Source organism: Sciurus vulgaris (genome assembly GCF_902686455.1).
Source record: "Sciurus vulgaris genome assembly, chromosome: 5".
Lineage (NCBI taxonomy): Eukaryota > Metazoa > Chordata > Mammalia > Rodentia > Sciuridae > Sciurus > Sciurus vulgaris.
Genome location: NC_136465.1, coordinates 153,958,853 through 153,978,570, shown reverse-complemented (window position 1 = coordinate 153,978,570; position 19,718 = coordinate 153,958,853). Strand labels below are relative to the sequence as shown.

Genomic DNA, 19,718 nt, shown 5'->3' with positions numbered 1-19,718 from the left:
TTAAGGCATCTAAAAAAAATTTCACATGGCTTTGGCTTATTAAAATATTTTACATTTTTTTTTTTTTTTTTTTTTTAAGAAGATTTGAAAGCATCTGAAAAACATGCAAATTGTTTGAAATCCCTGCATGGCAAATTCAGACAGTTTGTGAGCATCATTCAGATGTTTGCCAAGGAAAGTGAAGAAGCCTCTCCCCAGGAGATCACACAATTGGTGGGGGAGGTCTTCCCAATTCTCTCTATCTTACACTAGATGGCAACCCAGAGGTCTGTGCGGCAGTCACAAACAAGGCATTATTATCTGGAAGGGAAGGGACTGTGGAATTTCCATTGGTTGGGGAACAACCCAGCTTAAGCTTTTCCAGATACTCTGCATGAACAGGTTTATGACACTGGAGAACTCTGATTGCATCTTCTACTTTGAACCACTCTCTCTTCCTTCCTAGAGAATAGTATGACAATGGTTACTACACAGTCAATTTTAAATAGCAAGCTGCACCCTAACAATGACCTCTTACTCCCCCCAGAATAACTTTTTTTAGAAATAGCTTAAACAACAATGTGTTGGGAAAGTTTTAAAATAATTCAAAAAACCAGATGGCAAAAAGGAATGGGACCTTACCTATATTAACAGAATCTTCCCAGTCTTCCAATATTTCAGTGACTGTAAGAACATAAACATATGTTCTATGCTTCCGGTCTTGGTTCTGCTTGAATATAAAAAGAAAAGCATTTTAATCTACAGGAACAAGCCATGGATGTATTTTCAGGGGAAAAATTAACAGTTCTGGCATAGTGCTGACTAGCACAGTATATTTCCCAACAGAGTCAAGTATTCTCAGTTGTACAGTCCAGCAGGAGGAGTTGTTTATGAAAGGAAAAAAAAAAATTTAAAAGTTTAAATGATGAGAATTGGAGCTTCTTCACCAGTGGTGAAACTAGCTCCTAATTAAACTTTTCTTTTTTTGGTACTTAAGATTGAACCCATGGGTGCTCTACCACTGAGCTATATCGCCAGCCCTGGTTTTTTTTTTAGAGAGGCTTCCATTAAGTCACCCATGCTGACCTGGAAAACTTGTGATCCTCCTGCCTCATCCTCCTGAGTACCGGGAATTATAGTTGTGCATCACCACCTCACTTGGCCTAAAGTAAATTTTTTTTTTTTTTTTTTTTTTTTTGCGGTGTGGGGATTGAACCCAGGGCCTTGTGCATGCAAGGCAAGCACTCTACCAACTGAGCTATATCCCCAGCCCTAAAGTAAACTTTTAACATTCTGATGTATATATATTCAACATTGTTTTCCTAAAGAAAATCTTATAATTTGAATGGAACCTATATTACAACAACCATATTCTTTTTACACTAGGTCCTATTCCCTGGTGCTGATCCTGACAACCATTCAGTGCTATAGAAAACTGCTTCCATCCCATCTATGTAGAGCAAAAGATCTCAGTTCCTATAGAATACTCTGGTTTACCCAGATGCACAGAAAAGCACAGCCTACCAACCCAGACTGGGGTTTCTTGAACTGGGATATATCTGATTTCTCAGAATGGGGAAAAAATTGTTTTAAGAGACAGATTCAATTTGTTGGAGATAAAGCCTAAGTGTTGAAATTTTATAAGCTCCCAGATGAAATACACACAGCCAGGTCTGAGAATACCTGGGTTAATGCCCTTCTCAAAAACTATCTTTTAGTTTTATATGCTGAAACTCAATTTTTTCCTTACTAAAACTGGCACCTAGTCTTGTCTCTAAAAATTGAATACAAGGTGGTTTTAAGATGAAGGGACTCATCTTCAGTCCAATTAAATTAGTTGTTTGCTGTAGTCTAAGACTACATTTTTTTCCTACCACAGATAACTGGAATAATCCAATTAGTGTACTGTGTCTTTGGGACGGAATAGGAACAGCAAATTAGAGGCATAAAGTGTTGCTTATAACATTAATTTTCATTATTACTATTATTTCTTCATCATCATCATCTGCTAATTTTCAGTGCTGGGGGATAAAACCTAGGGCCTCACAAACTAGAAGAGTGCTCTAACACTAAGCCACATCCCCAGTCCTATTTTTCTTTATTTTTAAACATCAGTTTTCTTATTTCTGTGCCCAGCAAATAATACACTTATTTGTTATACTAAATTAATAAATTCATTGAAATCACTGGGGCTTAAGGACAAGACAATTCTAACTATCCATTTTATTTTCTAAGGGAAAAGATGTACTGATTGACATTTTTTCCCACTATTTTGAGCTTTATAATGTGAGTTTTCTTCAAAGACCTTGTCAGCATATTGACAAATGTTACTTGAACCATGAAATCTGAATTACAGAAAACCTGTTTTCCAGTTTAACCAGGAGATGGTGCTATGACACTGGGTAAAACAAGTGCTGAATTCTGGAAAAGTCTGAATGCTTTTAGGCCTTTATTCTTCAACCTCTGTATACTTGTAGGAATCATCAATTCTCTCAAGTGCTGAATTTCCTAAATGCATAAAAATAAAATTATATGGTTCTACCACAAAGACTGAGCTAACCCTTAAAAATTATCTTGAAAAAACTAATGTCCCCATGTTTCTAGGTCTGCAAAAGCACTGACCACTGTACTGCCAACGGGAGTAATTACTAACATAACAATGCTGTATAAAATGGATGGAATATAAAAAAACAGTGAAATGGCTTCTACTTACCTCCTTCCTTCCTGATCCTTATGACTACAGATATTGTTAGAGAAATATCTGGTTCAGCTTGCTGCCAGATTATCTGGCTGATCTTCAGAAGGAATAAATGATATTATCAGCAAGCTGAGTATTACTTTTGTAACTCACCTCAAATATACCCAGGAGTCTTCCTAGTTTTCCTTTGACTCCAGCCTATTTAAAAAAAAGATGAAATGCAAAATATTTGTTTTCATAATACTGTAAATTATAAGTTATTTTGGCTCTTTCAATTTTTGAATCTAAACACCATAGACCTTCCCATACCAAATCACTATCTTCCTAATTCTGTAAGTTTTTTGGCCACATCAAAATTCGGGACCTGTGGTTTGCTATAAAATAAGGGGTTCATTTTTTCCACATGCAACTCCTTACTGATCAGATTATTATTTTATAAGAGGAGGCAAGAATTGAGAAAAATTAGATTTTCTACCAGTTTGGGTCAAACATGAATGAAAACAGACTTCTGTAAATAGACTCTTCCCCTTAAAGACCCATCTTTCTCCTTTCTTCTTTTCCCATGGCCCGGAGGTATGTTCTTCCTATACACTACCCTTCTACTACAGCGTCCTCATTACACCCCCAGCACTGTGACCAACTGACTACAACCTCAGTTTGTTCCCCATTCCATACTACACATGAATACACTGGACATGCTGTCTCCTCTGTTAAGGTGTCCTTCCTTCAGGAGGCTGACCTGACCCGCTGCTGTCTGTGAAACCTTTCCTAAGGTACACCAAAGCCTGAGAGGTGGGCTTCTGCACTCACTTCCCACTTCAACAGACAGCACCACTGCTCACTTCGTTGTTTTGCCTGTGAGTAAAAGTTAAGTTCTGTCATCAACTGAAAGAAGCAGGCCATGCACACTTTTATGCATGAGGAAGTGTCACATTTTACTGAACTGGATACCAAAAATAGTGAAACAAAAGCAATTGCTTCTTACTCATCTGAGACAGAATTACAGCATATGATTCATGCCTCCGTGCAGTCCTGTTCCATGTAATCCTAACCTTGCTGAACCAAGGCCATCATGTTACACATTAATCACTGATTGAATAATTAGTCTGATAATCAGGAAATTACATATGAATATGATTCTGAGCAACTTCCACACTGACGTTAGCTCAATTTTATCAGGTAGAAAATACAGCTGTTTAGCAAAATGCTAACGACAGTCACAGGCTTAGAAGTGTTCTATCAGACAATATGAAAAAACACTACTGGGACCTGATAATCTTCTTGCCTACTCCTCAGTGTTGCTGAGCAAAATGCCTTGTTCATACCCCTTGCACAGAAGACCTGCTGTAAAACCCTGAAGTACGGTGTGTGTGGAAGGAGAACAAAGACCCACCCCTCTCACCTCCTCATACACTTCCCTCACAGCAGCACCGCCGGGCTCCTCCTCAGGCTCCATTCCTCCTCCTGGGACAATCCACTGGTCTGGGTACCGACTGCTGCTCACCAACAGCACCTGCAAGACCCACCAGGACCATGTATTTCCAGCCTGAGAAGCACTACGGATACAAACAACATTCTCAAACCTTTGCAAGGTTGCAGCGCATTCCTAAATTCTTTAATTTCATTAAAATTACTAAGAGTACACCTTATACTAGGTTTTGTGTTCCCAAAGGCTAAAAATCCAACAATACGACCACATTACTAAATCATTCTGAGATAATTTAAACTACTAGATTCAATTAGTAAAATTTTCCAATTTTTGGATACTAACAAAAGATAAAAGCAGAGACTTCATTTACTATAACCCTAGAGTTGAATGCCCTGGGGTTTGCAGTCCTATTAGTTAGTCTTTAGTTAGGGAATCTTTACTTTTCCATATAAGGATATGATCATAGGCATGTTACTTTGTTCCCTCACATAAAATGTAAAGAGTACTTGGAAGACCACAGATGCTGTGAAAAAGGAACAGGGAAATGCATGTAGAATCAATGCTTGGTACATAGAATTGTTACTTTTATGCTCATCATTAGATGGAAAAAGGTGCATTTCATATTCTAAACCCATATGTAACAAGTCAAAGTTTGCTTCTTTTTGATAATAGACAGCTGTAACTTATGGTCTAAAACAGTTTTAGCAAACTATAGTCATCACCAGTTTTGGTACAGTCTGTGAGCTGATAAGGGTTTTTCTATTTTTAAAATTTAGATTTCAGAATCCATACGTAAAATTTTACTAGAACCTAGTCACAATCATTTACTTGTACATAGCCATCTGGCTCATTTGTCCTCTAAAAGCAGAGATGAATTGTTATGACAGAGACTGTACAGCCTATAAAATCTAAAATACTTATCTGGCCTTTTACAGGAACACTCTACAGAACTCTGATCAAGAACATCATTAAGCCCAAACTATATAAATCCTTCAAAACAACAAAACCGTACTATATTATCAAGACAGGTATCCTAGATGTTAACTATTTAATAGTACCTGGAAGAGTATTACACATCAATCTTATAAATGAAAATCTGTGGGCTAGGTTAGTTGAAATTCACTCAAGTTTTAAAAGAAAAGGCTATGATAAAATTTTAGTCAAAGTCAAATGATGTTACAAAGGTAACATGTTTTAACCAAAACAAAAATGTTACGAAATCATAGCATTTTGCCTTCAAGTAAATTTAAAGTTTTCCTTGGAAAAACACACCAAGTTTTAAACAAAATTTAAACCCCAATGTGGGTACTGATTTTTTTTTTTTTTTTTTTTTGACATGCACACCGGCAGTTCTATGTCCCTAGCTCCATCCCTAGTTCACAGCCAGTACAGTTGCCCCCTTCTACTTGAGGTAGGCTAACAGAAACTTGACCTTTTCCAACTAGACTGGCAGTAGTTCATTCCCACTAAATCCCCATATTGCTAAACTGGAAGACAAGAGAGTGTCTACTCCCTTACTGGAAAAGAGTACACCTTTGCCTACGGACACACCTTCACCGCAGACAGTGATCAATTAATACAAGGGGGTCAGCATTGCTTCTCTCACTTTAGAACTGGACAGGCTCTATTGCTTCCACCAGCATCATTCTTGAAGCAAGTAACTGGTATAACAGTGGCAAATCCAGATAAAGCACTAAAAACTAGGCCTCTGCTGAAATACAGATGCCTATCATTGAAGGCAGCAACCCCAAACCTAGCAATTTTGATAAAATGAAATGTAAGACAGCCTTAAATTTAAATAATAGTAAATAGGAGTTAAGTAGCAAAATCAGAAACTAATGAGCCATAGCTAAAGAAATGTAGCAAGCCTCAGAAGACACAGGTTTGAATCCAAAGGTGTCTGTGACTGCGCGGAAGATTATAACCAAGGTGTTTCATTCCTTGATACACTTAAGGCATGGGCTAATAAGCAACCTTTCAGTGCACTGGTTTCCTTGTCTGTAAGGAGAAATAACTATCCTTGTAGGACTGATGTTAATGAGAATTACATATCGTAAAGCCAGGCATGGTGGTGCACACCTGTGATCTCAGTGGCTCCAGAGGATTGAGGCAGGAGGATTGCAAGTTCAAAGCCAGTCTCAGCAACTTAGTAAGGCCCTATCGCTAGATAAAATATTAAAAAAGGGCTGGAAATATGGCTCAGTGGGAAAGCACCCCTAGGTTTAATCCCCAGTACTCAAAAAAAAAAAAAAAAAAAAAAAAAAAGAAATATTATCTTTTGTGTAGTGCTGGGGATTTGAACCCAGGGCCTTGTGCTTGCAAGGCAAGCACTCTACCATTTAGATCCTGGCCTGGGCAGTCACTGTTGGCCACTACTAGTTCTTTCTTCTCCCCACTTACTGCCTTGAATCAGCTTACCAAGAATTAGGTTCATCCCCCAATAGTTCTAGTTCTACTTGTTTTACGTTACTGAGAAATAACAATGGTATCAGGGCAGAAAGAGATATATCAAAAAAAATGTACAGATTCATTAAAGGAGGGCTATTAAAACTACTGTGGACTCCAGAAGCAGTGGTATATGCCCCTTAATCCCAGTAATTAGGGAGTCTGAGGCAGGAAGATTGTAAATTTGAGGCCAGTCTCAGCAACTTAGCAAGGCCTTAAGCAACTTAAAAGAACCTGTCTCAAAATAAAGAAAAGGACTGGAGATGTAGCTCAGTGGTAAAGTGCCCTTGGGTTCAATCCCCAGTATAGAAAAGAATGGGAGAAAGGAAGTAAAATCCATTAAGATCATACAAAAGTCGCTATGTTCAAATTCTTAAAACGGCAAATCAAATTTCAAAACCTTTGTATTTTATTCAAAAGAGAGGTCTGGGCTGGGGACATCTCTCAGTGTTAGAGCTGCAAGTTTACTCCTAAGCACTGCAAAAGGGGGCGGGGGGAGAGTGCTGTTGAGGATCTAGGGCAATCCAAGGTCTTGGTCCTATATTAAGATTTGCAAATTAAATGCTAAACTAAAAATGTTTAAGGTATATCTTATGCCACTGGGAAAGTAAATGGCAACTACTGGTTCTGACTGCAGCGTTAGAGGCTTCTTTTTCTAGTCACAGGTGTGAGTTAGATATAACCTGATTCTACTTGCTGGATGAAATTCTTACTATGTGATTCCACGCTCTCTAAGCAACTTTTTTTTTTTGGCACTGGGGATTGAACCTAGAGGCATTTAACCACTGAGTCACATCCCCAGCCCATTTTTTTTTTTTTTTTTAATTTTATTAGACAGAGTGTCTCGTTAATTTGCTGAGGCTGACCTTGAACTCACAATCCTCTTGCCTCAGTCTCCCAAGTGGCTGGGATTACAGGCATGTGTCACCAGGCCTGACTAAGCAACTTCTTTGATTACCTTCATAATGGAACAGGATGCCACCAAAAAATATACATCCTCATTTAGTAAAGGAGTTTAAAAAACCACTGATATTTGAGTACTAAAAGAATAAAATTCAAAGTGTTACATATCTAGGTCAATGACTATATGTTCTCTATTCTCCAAGACTGTCTTTAATAGCTAAATTATGTAAGATTATTAATGTTGGAAAACCCCACTAGTATAGACTATATCTGCTTTTCTAAACTAACATTTTAGTCTCAGATTTTAAAACCAAACCTGAGTCATCTATAGGACGTCTACATATGATTAGGTTTTCTTCCAAAAGTCAGCAGCTCCATGAACCCCTGAGTGGGTCAATATCTCCCTTTCATATATTATTTAGAAAGCCCCATTAAACGTATCTACATAAATTCTGGACAAGTGACTTAGCCTAATCAAAGAATGAGTCCCTTGATATTCTAAAAAAGATTAAGTTTGATCAAACTTCAAGTTTATCTTTCCAAAAAGACATCCCCAAAAAACGCTGATCAATTTAAATGAGTATGCTTATCATCTCTGGAACAGGAAAGATCAACATCTAAACCACTAACTTAAGAAAGACCTGTTAAGATCCATCTCTGATGATGATAGAGTGAAAACCCATCAAGTCATTCTCTACTCTTCTTGACTGACAAACCCTAAAACGGAACTAAACATGGACTGTCATGCCCTTGATCTGCCACTATCCCCAGCTGCTACTTCTGACCTAGTCAGGCCATTTTGAGCATGAATTGTCACAGTTGCCAGCAGCATCTTATGGCTCTTTTAAGATGAAATAAAACTAAAATTCAGTTTCTTGCTCCACTAGTAATATTCCAAGGCCCTTGAATTGGACAAGATCAACGGCACCTTGAAGGCACATCCTTTTCAGACCAAGGAAAACATGTTAGTTATCTGCTTATAATTTCCATCAAAAAGATTTCCTTTATAAAGTTCTTTCCAAAAGAAAACCAAAATCATGAAAATGGCCTAGTTCCTCCTAGGAATCGTATACATGGCATCAACCTAAATCCATTTACTTTTTGTCTTTATAATCTTTCATCTTCAGATGGATGAAATAAACTATCTCCTGTCAAATATAGTAAGTATACATATATTCTTGAGTTTAAGGAAAAACACTCTGGAGAAAGTAGTTTTTTATTTTTTCTCCTAGTACTAGATATTGAGCCCAGGGCCTCACACATGCTAGGCAAGCACTCTATCAGAATATTTTATATTTTATCTTTTGTTTTGAAACACAGTCTCCCACAGATGGTCCATAGGCAAGAGGTTAGGTCTGCCAGGTTGGAAAAATAGATCTGGTCAGGCATGGTGGCATCCGTTTGTAATCCCAGAGGCTGAGAAAGCTGAGGTAGGAGAATTGCACGTTCAAAGCCAGTTTAGCAACTTAGTGAGACCCTGTCTCAAAATAAAAAATAAAAAGGGCTAGGGATGTGGCTCAGTGGTTAAGTGCCCCTGGGTTCAATCCCTAGTACCAAAAAAAAAAAAAGTTTAAAAAATAGATCTGAATATCATGAGCAGGGACAAGGACAATTAACACAATTAACAGTTTCCCCCACCAACTTGTCCCCCAAACTGAGTGGTCAGATTTTCGAGGCCAGCTAGACAGCCAAGCAATTCTGTAATTAACTGGGGTCTGTCATGGTCCATAGACCATCCCCAGCACTAGGTGAATACAGATGATGGAAAACTAGCGGCACTTTGGAAGATGTTTATATTTTAATTAGACAGACAACAGAGGATAAAATGACTATTTTAAGCAGGAGGTTGAGATTAAGATGAATGCACTCAGTATTTTCTAAGCACTTCCTACTTGTTCCCAAGTACCCCGCGCCGCTGTTTCAGAGGGCTGTAAGAATGACAAGGTGAAAGCCAAGTGTGTTTATACTTCATCTTAGAGTTTTCAGTATCCTAACTGCAAAACCATTTCTTTCTAGAAAAAGTGTTCACCAAGTTAAAAAATCTAGGATTGCCAGAACACCTGTAATTCCATGAACTGAGGCAGGAGGATCCAAGTTCCAGCTCAGTCAGGGTAACTGAGTGAGAAGCTGTCTCAAAATGAAAAACAAAAAGGGCTGGAGATGGATGGAACTCAGTGGTAGAGCACCTGAGTTCAATCCCAAGTACCAAAAACAAAAGAAAAACAAACAAACCTAGTATTATAAAAGAGCAATTGGAGGTGGGGATTTTGAGCCACAGTGTATACAACTTTTGAGAAATCAAAAAGAATTAAGGCTTTTCTGTTAAAGTCATTTGGAATTTACTGAAGATGAAAACCATCAATTGAGACTTATCTGGACTACTTTACCAAGTCTTGGCACAATTTATTTTTTAATTTTTCTTTTGAAGTACTGAGGATTGAGCCCAGGACCTTACGTATGCTAAGCAAGCACTCTACTTAGCTACACGCCCCTGCCCCTCCACACAATTTATTTTAAAGACCTTTTTTGGTTTGTTTTGGTGAAGTCCATTACCTAATTACGACACACTGTTTTTTTTTCTTACAATTACATAAATCCAAAAAACAAAAACAAAACGAGCAGATGCTCTTAAGTCCCTCCCATAAATACTGGAAGCATTCAAACCCTATAGAACCATCACAAAGTATTATCATTTGCTATCCCCTCAAAGCATACTAACAAGCAAATAAACATTTCTATAACATCCTCAATCTACTGCCTATATAGTTAGCATGTTAATTAATGTTCTAAAAATGGTACAACTGACCTAAACGAAGCTCATATAAAAAGTTCATTAAGACAATACACTGACAGCTGTCAGAGCTATACATGGTCACTCAAGTTTTAAATTTCTTTACCCTATCAATTGTCAGGGGATATGTCACATTATTTATAAGATGACAGATGAAAGTAGACATCCAACCTTCCATATAAACCAGGGCTGAGACAAAATAGATTTATAAGGCTACTCATCCCACCAAGATGCAGAACCAGACTTGAATCATTCAAAGCTCAAAGCCAAAGCTGTCAGAGTAGTGAACACTGAAGACATTTCTTCTCACCTGATTCAACCTGACTACCTTTACATAAGTATTCCTTCTCCTACATTACACTCCTGCTATCTTACTGTTTTCCATGCCCTGGCCAATTATCAGAAAAACATCATTTGAGATGTACATGGTGGCACACGCCTGTAATTCCAGCTACTCAGAAGGCTAAAGCCTCAAGCAATTTAGCAAGATTCTGTCCCCAAAACAAGAAGGACTGGGGAGGTAGCCCAGTGGTAGAGTGCTCCTCCCACCCCCAACCCCGTTTCAATCCTCAGCACGGCCAAAAAACAAAAAAAACCCAAAGAACAAAACTGAGTCAACCTTCTTCTGTCCTAGTTAACCATTTCAAAGGAATTTAACCAAAATTAGGTGAGTAGCAGAGGAGGAACATCCACCATACACAGCCACTTGAAAAGATTATAGGTTATAACAATGTCTATAATACACGTAAGACCCTATACTAGTGCCTTTCCTTGAACAAGGTAGCTGATTTAATGGCTTACACAGCCTTTCTTTAGGTCTGGGAGAGCTGTAGGTACAATGCTAACATTTCTGTGTTTAAAAAGTTAGCTGGGTATGGTGGCACAAACCTGTAATCCCAGCAGCTCAGGAGGCTGAGGCAGGAGGATGAGTTCAAAGCCAGACTCAACAACTTAGCAAGGCCCTAAGCATCTAAATAAAATATAAAAAAGGGCTGGGGATATGGCTCAGTGGTTAAGCACCCCTGTGTCCAAAAAAAAAAAAGTACCAGCCATGTGTGGTGGCTCATGCCTGTCATCCCAGCTACTTGGAATGCTGAGGCAGGAGGATCAAGTTCAAGGCCAGCTTCAGCGAGACCCTGTCTTAAAATAAAAAGGGCTGGGGAGGAGCTGAGTGGTAGAGCACTTGCCAACATGTGTGAGGCTCTGGGTTCAATCTCCAGGACCACCAAAGGATTGCAGGGAGGCTATCTTTGTATAGTATTTAATTTTAATGAAAGTAGTAGTCATCTGAAGCAAATATCTTTGATGACTTAAATCTCTGGGGGAACATGAGCCTCAGAGTATACATATGGAAAGGGTGGATAACTACTGATTTCAAGTGTAAAGATGGAGACTTTAATTGCATTAGTGAACTTAATTGTACTAATATTTCTAATTAATACCATTACTATTTATTAGAGCTCTGGTTCTAGGTTTAGTTTTGAGACTACCTTGTCTTGGTTTTGTGATTTTGTAGAACTCAGAGTTTCCATGAATATATTAGAGCAGACCATCTATAAAAGATGCAGCCACTGGCTCTGGGAGCTTAAAAGTTAATTACAGCACCAAGTGCAATGGCATAGTGTCCAGTTTTTAGGGCTGATAATGTCTCTCTTGCAACTGTGCCTAGATTCCACCCAGGATCAAGTCATTTCTATTTCCTATTTTGCTAGTGTATTCATGCTTAACTACATCTGAACTCTAAATGGCCTTTGTTCAAAACTGAGTTCCTTTCCTGCCTAACAAGTCCTTAGCCTTACCTGTAAGACAATCTACATTTTAACTATTCCTTGTTCTATGGTATCCTAAGCTGTAGCATACTAGACCACAGTCCCAAGTCTTACTCTATTTGGGATGCCTGGTCCTTTTCTGGCACTCTGAAATCCAAGTTCAAATGACTCACATTGTATCTGAATCCCGGAGCACCTGAAAGCACTTTTATCTTACTGTACTTCCCTATCAGTCATTGTCTAACCTGCCACTACAGGATACAGAAGAGTTGAGATTTCTTCTTTGCATCTACTGTTCAAACTAGATATATGAACATGCTTGAAGTTAACTCATTTCTGGTTACCTATTTGTAAAGGTGTTGGCACCTTTCACTAAACAAGCACAGCACCCCAGGCTACTCTACAGGAAAATTATTTGTGGGCTTGTCTCAAAGATCAACTGCCATAAGTGAAGGTGGTTTCCCACAGAAATAATTATCTGAGGAAGCTAATCAAATAAACCAAAGACTTTGAAGCAAAATATCTGGGCTCTAATGTTTTTTGTTGTATCATTTTTTCATTTTTTTGGTACTGGGGATTTAACCCGGGGGCAATTTACTACCGACCTACATCCCAACCTTTTTTGAGAGAGTCCTGCTATGTTGCAGAGGCTGGTCACGAATTTGGAATCCTCCTGCTTCATCCTCCCAAAACTGCTGGGATTATACCACTTGGCTCTAAAGGCATTTGTGACCTTGGACAAGTTACTTATTTTCTTCCTGTGTAAATTCTAATACTGATTTACTTCACAGGGCAGGAAAAAAAAGATACAAATGGAAAAAAAAAAATGTGAAGCAACCCCCAAAAGAAAACAGACTCTGCTGTCAGAACAACCTTCTTTCTAGAACTACCTTTCTAAAGAACTTACTGAGAACTCCTTCAGTACAGGGACAGCCAGAAGGGAGCTCCTTACAGCCTTTTGGGGTAAAACAGCAATTACTCTTTTATTTCAATTCATGCTCATCCTCAAAATATGTATTTAAATGTTCCCACCAGATCTAGGTGTTCTTAACCCAGCACAGGGAAACATTAACTAGAGAGGTGGGTTAAAGTTGGTTTGCATCCTAACCCTGGAAGGCTAGCAATGTAATTTCAACACAGTGGAAGCAAATTCACTGTTCCTGGACATCTTACTGTTTTACTAAGAGTTTATTCTGTAATTACCATGTAACAGAGCCTCAGCTATACACAACCAAAGAAATGATTTTGAAGAGTTAAAACAGATGTTAAAGTTGGCTGTACTTTTTACGTAGAGAATTTCATAGTCTTCCATCAGAGTACATCCTCTAATAGGCCGATTCACTGGTTTCTCAACCTACAGGCTATGATTTACAAAGTTTAACACAATGAATTTTCTAATATATTTGCCAAATCTTGTCCCTTACTTCATTCTATCTAACACAGCTAGTCTCTTTACTCAACTAGAGGCTATGAATTTAGTGTTTTATAATAGAAACAATATTTTCCCCCTTGGCAGTGATGGGAATCAAACCCAGGGCCTCCACATGCTAGGCAAGAGCCTCTACCACTGAGATACACCCCTGGGTGGAGGAGAAAATTTCTAAGCATAAAAACATCCCATTTATCTGCTAAGGTTATTCCTGAAGCTCTTGGCAAGACTACTTTACCACATACAATATGGATCATTTTGATTTCCTCCTATCCCCCATATTTTCCCCTAGGGACTTAATTTTTTTTTTTTTTTTACAAAGTCTGAATTCCCAAGTTCACATTATGGCATGACTTCAAAGGTAATACTTTCAGAAAGGCTTTGAAGCTCAATCTCAGAAAATCTCACTCATTCAACAAATGTGTGCATTTAATTGCCATTGGCCAGTCCCTCCACTAGAAGCCCATCATCCAAAGTAGGGATTGGATGCTGAATTCTGACTCCCACCACTTTTTAACTGTGTCATTTGGGCAAAGCACTTATGCTCTCTGTTCTGTCTCCTCACCTATACAACAGGAAAAACCAGTACTACCTCCAAGTGTTAAAAGGATTAAATGTAACAAAACTTTCCTCTAGCTGCACCTAGCACATTGTAAACTCTCAACTAAGAATATGATCACAAAATAAGTTGGACAAGATCCTTGATCTAATATAACCACTGTTAGCTATTACATTCTTCTACATTCAAAGTATGCTTTGCTCCAATGATTCTTCCCTCAAAAACCTAATCTTTGTAGTACACAGCTGATGCTTGTTGGCTTTGTTCACTCTGCGAATATTAATAAAAAATCCTACCCCATGCAGTTTCTAATTCTAAAGTAGATTCATCTGAAAGACACTGGTTTTCTCTAGAAAGACCTTCAGAATTTAGGTTTAACACCTAAAGGACTCCAAATGAGCATTGATCAACCAACCCTTAGGTTGATTAGCCTTAAAGGCCTTAGTGTCTTTACAAAAAAGGGGGGGAGGGGTGGCAAAGGAGTTTAAAGAGCACAATTTTCAGGCATGGGATTTGTGTTAACATAAGAACTTGCCACGGAGTGTACACTATATGTCATACTTACCAGAACTATAAGGACTAGCAATAAGGAAGCCATTAAATTCCCATCTCCAGCTTTAGTCTGGTATTTTATTGGTCACACTCATGGAAGCACAGTCAGTATGCTAACTTTTCCCCTATCAAGCCATTTTAGGAACGACAATAGTAAAAAATCTTCATCAGCTACCAAGTGGCTTTTTGCCCTAAGCACATTCAAAACAGTGAGCCATTTTAAAATTAAATAAACGTAACTGAAATAAGTAAAAACCGCTCTCCAGGGACCCCACCCCCCCAGCCTATCAACCCAATGCTGAAGTTATGCAGCGGATTGACTGCTGGCTCTTAGAGAAGACCGCTCCTTTCCAGATGTCAAGCCAAACAGCAAAGTAAAGAAGCCTTGATAAATATGCTAAGACTAATGGTCCCTGTCTGAAAATGGCCACTTTCCCCATTTCTAGTTCATTTTAGTCTTTTGGGCCTTATCCTACATCTTTCAGTACCCACCTTTCTGCAGTCAGAAACTTTTAAGAGGCCATTTTTTAAAAATGAAGCATAATCACACCAACCGTATCTGAGCTAATGAATGGGTCCACTTGATAGGGAAACTGCCAAAACCAGACCGAAGGCTATTTCGCTTTAGAGCCCGGGGAGGACTTGCTACTTATTCCACAAACGAACCCAGATTTGATCCGAAACCGCAAGCTGCAGTAACCAGGAAGGGCCCGGCTGCAACACGCCATTTCTGCCCTCCGTTAGCACCGGAGGTCTATCCGGCTTTAAGCTCAAGTCGCACGTTAAGATGGTGACCCGCGAGACCTTCCCGGGGGCCAGGAGGCTCACGGCCTCCGGTCCGCACGCGGGCCCCGATGGAGAGCGCCGGGCTGGACGAGCCCCTTTGTCTCCTCGTCCAGCCCGGAGAAAGGCAGGAAGGAGGGCGGGAGGGAAGCCGCGAGGGGCTCCGAGCCCTCCCGGCGCGGCGCAGACTGAGGGTCGGCGGGACTCGGCGGAGGACCACCCGCCCGCGGCCCCGAGGCCCCGCGGAGCGCAGCGTGCGCGCCGGCCGCCTCACCTCGTCCTCCTGCTCGCTCCGGAAGCACAGGCACGCCGCCCGCTTCTTGAAGCCCTCGCGGTCATAGGTCCGCGTCTGGTTGGGCTTGAACTTCATCATAGAGGCGGGCTCTTGCTGCCGAGGCTGCTCCGGCCGCCGCCGAGGGGGCCCGGCCGCCGCCACCCCGCCGGGGAGTAGGGGCGAGGGCGAGTCGGTGGCTAGGCGCGCCGGTAGAGAGGCGGCGGCGCGGGGAGGGGCAGCGAGGCCGGTTAGTCCCCGGGCCGACGGCCGCTCCGACGCGGCGCAGGACGCGAGCGCGTGTCACTGGAGCCCGGGTGCCGGGATGGAAGCGCCGCCTCTGCCCGGGCATCCGCCTCTCTCCATGGAGCCCGCCGCCTCTCGCCTGCGCTCCTCCTGTCGCCGCCGTCAGGGAAAGAGCGAGGCTTGAGGCTGGATGCTCGCGCCACGCGGAGACAGTTGCGAGGACTCGCGCAGACAGAGCAGCAGCGCCGCGGCGGCTGCGCGCCGCCCCCTCCGCCACTATTTAAGCGGCCCCGCGCGCCACCGCCCCCCGCGCGCGCCTCCGCCCCCCGCGCGCGCCAACCTGCGCGCGCCACCGCGCCTGCGTGTCCGGACCGTTGCGGCGGGGCGGGGCCTCGTCCTCCCGCGGGGCGGGGCTGCGCGCTCTTGGACTCGGGTTCGGCGGGGTCTCGGGGCTGTGGCTAGCGCGAGCGTGGAGTGACCGTGCCTCGGTGGAATGACAGTGAACGGAAGGAAGTCGAGACTCTTCCCTCCCAGTTTACAAGGGTCCTCCCGCGACTTTCCCCTGGGGACCCTAAGTGCTGTCTCCTCAAGAGCCCCCGCAAAGTTGCACCCTGGTCAGGAAATGCCAGAGGCACCGCCGCGACTGTAGAGGCTCTGCGGTGACCGTGAAGTGAAGGCCCAGAAAGGCTGGGACGTTCATTAAGGGTTTTGTTTTGTTTTCCCCTTTATTTCCCCGAAACAGGAGAAGGGCAAATTTCCTGTTTTCCTTTTTTTCCTCTCCTCTTTTTTTGATTTCTTTTTTTCTTCTCTGTCTCTTTGCTTGGGGATGGTTCGCATTCTCTTTGAGAGTCAGCGCAAGCTTAATCGTGGCTTTGAAAACTCGATAGCCTTCCCCCTCTTTGTCTCACCTTCCAGAATGCATCCATTAGTTCTAGTAATGCCTATCATCTACTGTTTTTCGTGTGTGTCTCGTGCTAAGTAATGGGCACAGCTGGGTGCTGAGGACACAAACGCCAAATAAATGGAATTTGTTGCTATCTGGCAACTTGCAGTCTCTTGGGGACTTGGGGCAAACAATCTCAAAATTTTCAGTGTCAGAAGAGCTGAGATAGAAGCCAGGAGGCCTGGTATTAAAGAACCCCTTAATCTACCCCGTCCCCTTCTTCCACAGAGGCCCTCCGTACTTAGGTCTCTGCACCTCCATTTGTTTTTCATTCCTGAAGCCTCCTGTTGTGCCAGGCATTGGCATCTAACAAAATCAGTCAGCATCTGCCCCTCCAGGTACTTAGGGACCTTAGAGCAGACAGTCAAGTCACAAGGGTTCCTATAAAACACAAATGTGATGAGGTAGGAGGTGGTAGAGAAAGGGAGATTTAACCAAATCCAAAAAACAGAACAAGCTTCCCTAGGTAGCCCGGCAGGAGCTGAGGGCTGGAGGGGGAGGAGGAGGAGGAGGAGGAGGAGACAAAGAGGTGATGAACTTTCAGGGTGAAGTGAACTGGGATTTATGCAAAAGTTAGTGGGAGAGGGAGTGAGGAGGAGAGCTTTAAGAAATGAAAGGGGAAAAAACAAAGGAAAGAAAGCCAGGTACAGTGGTGCACACCTGTCATTTCAGTGGTTTGGGAGGCTGAGGCAGGAGGATTGCCAGTTCAAGGCCAGCTTCAGCAATTTAGCAAGACCATGTCTTAAAATAAAAAATAAAAAGGACTGGGAAATGGCATGGTGGCACACACCTATAATCCCAGCAACTCAGGAGGATGAGGGAGGAGGATTGAAAGTTCAAGGCCAGGGTGGGTTGTGGCTCTGTGGTAGAGCACTGGCCTAGCATGCATGAGGCCCTGGCTTCCATCCTCAGCACCACATAAAAATAAAATAAAGGTATTGTATCCACCTACAACTAAAAATATTAAGAAAAAAGTTTGAGGCTAACCTCTGCAATTTAGTGAGGACCTAGTCTGAAATAAAAAGACTCAGTGAGACCCAGTCTGAAATAAAAAGTAAAAAGGGCTGGGGATGTGGCTCAGTGGTAAAGCATCTCAGGATGCAATCCCCAGGACCAAAAAAAAAAAAGGAAGAAAGAAAGTAAAAAGCCAGTGTGATTGAAGAGAGAGGGAAGCTGGTTCCACCTCAAACAAGGTCCTACCCCCCCCCTCACCAGAGCCTGGGAACCCGTGGAGAGCTGGGTCAGTATTGTCTTCCGTTTTAAACTCTAACTTCCTTTCTTTTTAAGACTGCTGCTTCTAACTCATCTTGTCCCCAGAGCCTACAAGTTTATAGAATGAGTTAATGTTGAATAAGTGGTTTGAGGAATGGGGCTTCACCACAATTAGAAATCAAGTCTGTGCAGAGACATTTTCTAAGCCTTAGCTTTCTTATTGAAGTCATTTGGAGTTTAACTATTTCCGGAATTTACAGTAGAAACAGAACACATCTAACAGGGGGATTCCAGTACAGCTAATATGCAAATATTATTCTTAGATAATTGGTTCACATTGATAAAAGTGATTAACCTCACTTTTTTTTTTTTTTTTTTTTTTTGGTACTGGGGATTGAACCTAGGGGTGCTTTACCACTGAGCCACATCCCCAGTCCTTTTTCTTTTCTTTCTTCCTCCCTCCCTCCCTCTCTCCCTCCCTCCCTCCCTTCCTTCCTTCCTTCCTTCCTTTGTTTCTTTCTTTCTCTCTCTCTTTTTTTTTTTTTTCTGATAGGCTCTCTGTCTGTCCAGGCTGACCTTGAACTTGCTATCTTCCTTCCTCAGTCTCCCAAATTGCTGGGATTACAGCCAGGGAGGCTGAGGCAGGAGGACAGTAAACTCAAGGTCAGCCTGGGCAACTCAGCAAAACCCTATCTCAAAATAAAAAGTAAAAGCCAAGGCAGATTGGTGCATACCTACAATTCCAGAGACTTGGAAGGTTGAAGCAGGATGATCACAAGTTCAAGGCCAACCTCAACAATTTTGTGAGGGAGACCCTGTCTCAAAATCAAAAATGAAAGGGACCGGAATGTGACTGAGTTGTTAAGCACCCCTGAGTTCAATCCCTGGCACCAAAAATACATAAATAAAAATTTAAAAAATAAAATGTGAAGGGCAGGGGATAGAGCTCAGTAGAATGCCCTTGAGTTCCATTCCCCGAACTGCAAATCAGAGAAACAAAGAAGCAAAATCAACTGAGAAGAAAAGGAGATGTCTGGAACCAAATTGCTAAAGGGAGGAAAAGCAGCAGCACAGAATCAGTTAAGTGTAGCCCTGGGGCTGCTTTCTTCAGCTTCCAGGCTACTGTGGGCCTGGTTGAAAAATCTTGGCTTCAGCTCTTACCCATACCAAAGACTGTATATGTTTGCTTTATCTCTGAGCCTCAGTTTTTCTCATCTCACAGATTCGTATAATATGATTATAGCATCGTGCACAAGGCTTAACTGACATACCACTGTGAGTCTAAAAGTGATTTGGAACTGCAACACATTTAGACAAACATGTTATTAACGAGGAAAGTTTCATTAGCACTCTCTCCTCCCCTTCCTTTTTCTTAAAAGACTGGAAGAGTAATGGACCATGTTTGGAGAAGGCTCCAAATTTTGACAATGTGGAGGGAGGGTTTTTTTGTTTTGTCTTAGTTTATATTTTGTTTTGTTTACAGTGCTGATCTACAACTCTAGCCCCAACCCACCTGTTTAATTTTTTCTTTCTTTCTTTCTTTTTTTTCTACAGGGTCTTACTAAATTACCCAGGCTGGCTTTGAACTTGTCATCCTCTTGCTCCAGCCTCCTGAGTAGCTGGGATTACAGGTGTGAGCCACCACACCTGATGAGGGAGGGGGTTTAATTTAAAAGAAATGGTGCACCGAGTTTGTTTTTGGTACTGGA

The 19,718-nt window shown here is 41.5% G+C and overlaps 1 protein-coding gene across 3 annotated transcripts; it reads right to left on the bottom strand.

The window, feature by feature from the left end:
• Positions 1 to 16,128, bottom strand: NUDT4 (nudix hydrolase 4). Of its 3 annotated transcripts, none has more exons than XM_079142845.1 (5): positions 15,612 to 16,128; positions 4,080 to 4,233; positions 2,831 to 2,875; positions 622 to 709; positions 1 to 441 (listed from the first exon to the last, which is right to left on the bottom strand). In XM_079142845.1, the coding sequence occupies exons 1-5, from the start codon at positions 15,674 to 15,676 to the stop codon at positions 239 to 241; spliced, it is 555 nt and encodes a 184-aa protein (XP_078998971.1). In that variant the 5' UTR covers positions 15,677 to 16,128; the 3' UTR covers positions 1 to 238. The 3 variants fall into 3 exon arrangements, with proteins under 3 accessions (XP_078998971.1, XP_078998970.1, XP_078998969.1); XM_079142844.1 differs by having other exon boundaries at positions 622 to 706; positions 4,080 to 4,190; positions 15,612 to 16,124; XM_079142843.1 differs by having other exon boundaries at positions 4,080 to 4,190; positions 15,612 to 16,123.
• Positions 16,129 to 19,718: the final 3,590 nt, after the last annotated feature.

Coding starts and splice junctions, on each gene's coding strand:
- NUDT4 (XM_079142845.1), bottom strand. CDS start 15,676: ATGACCGCGAGGGCTTCAAGAAGCGGGCGGCGTGCCTGTGCTTCCGGA. Junction 710..2,830: donor GACTCCTGGGTATATTTGAG/GTGAGTTACAAA, acceptor TTTATATTCAAG/CAGAACCAAGACCGGAAGCA. Junction 442..621: donor GGAAGATTCTGTTAATATAG/GTAAGGTCCCAT, acceptor ACTATTCTCTAG/GAAGGAAGAGAGAGTGGTTC.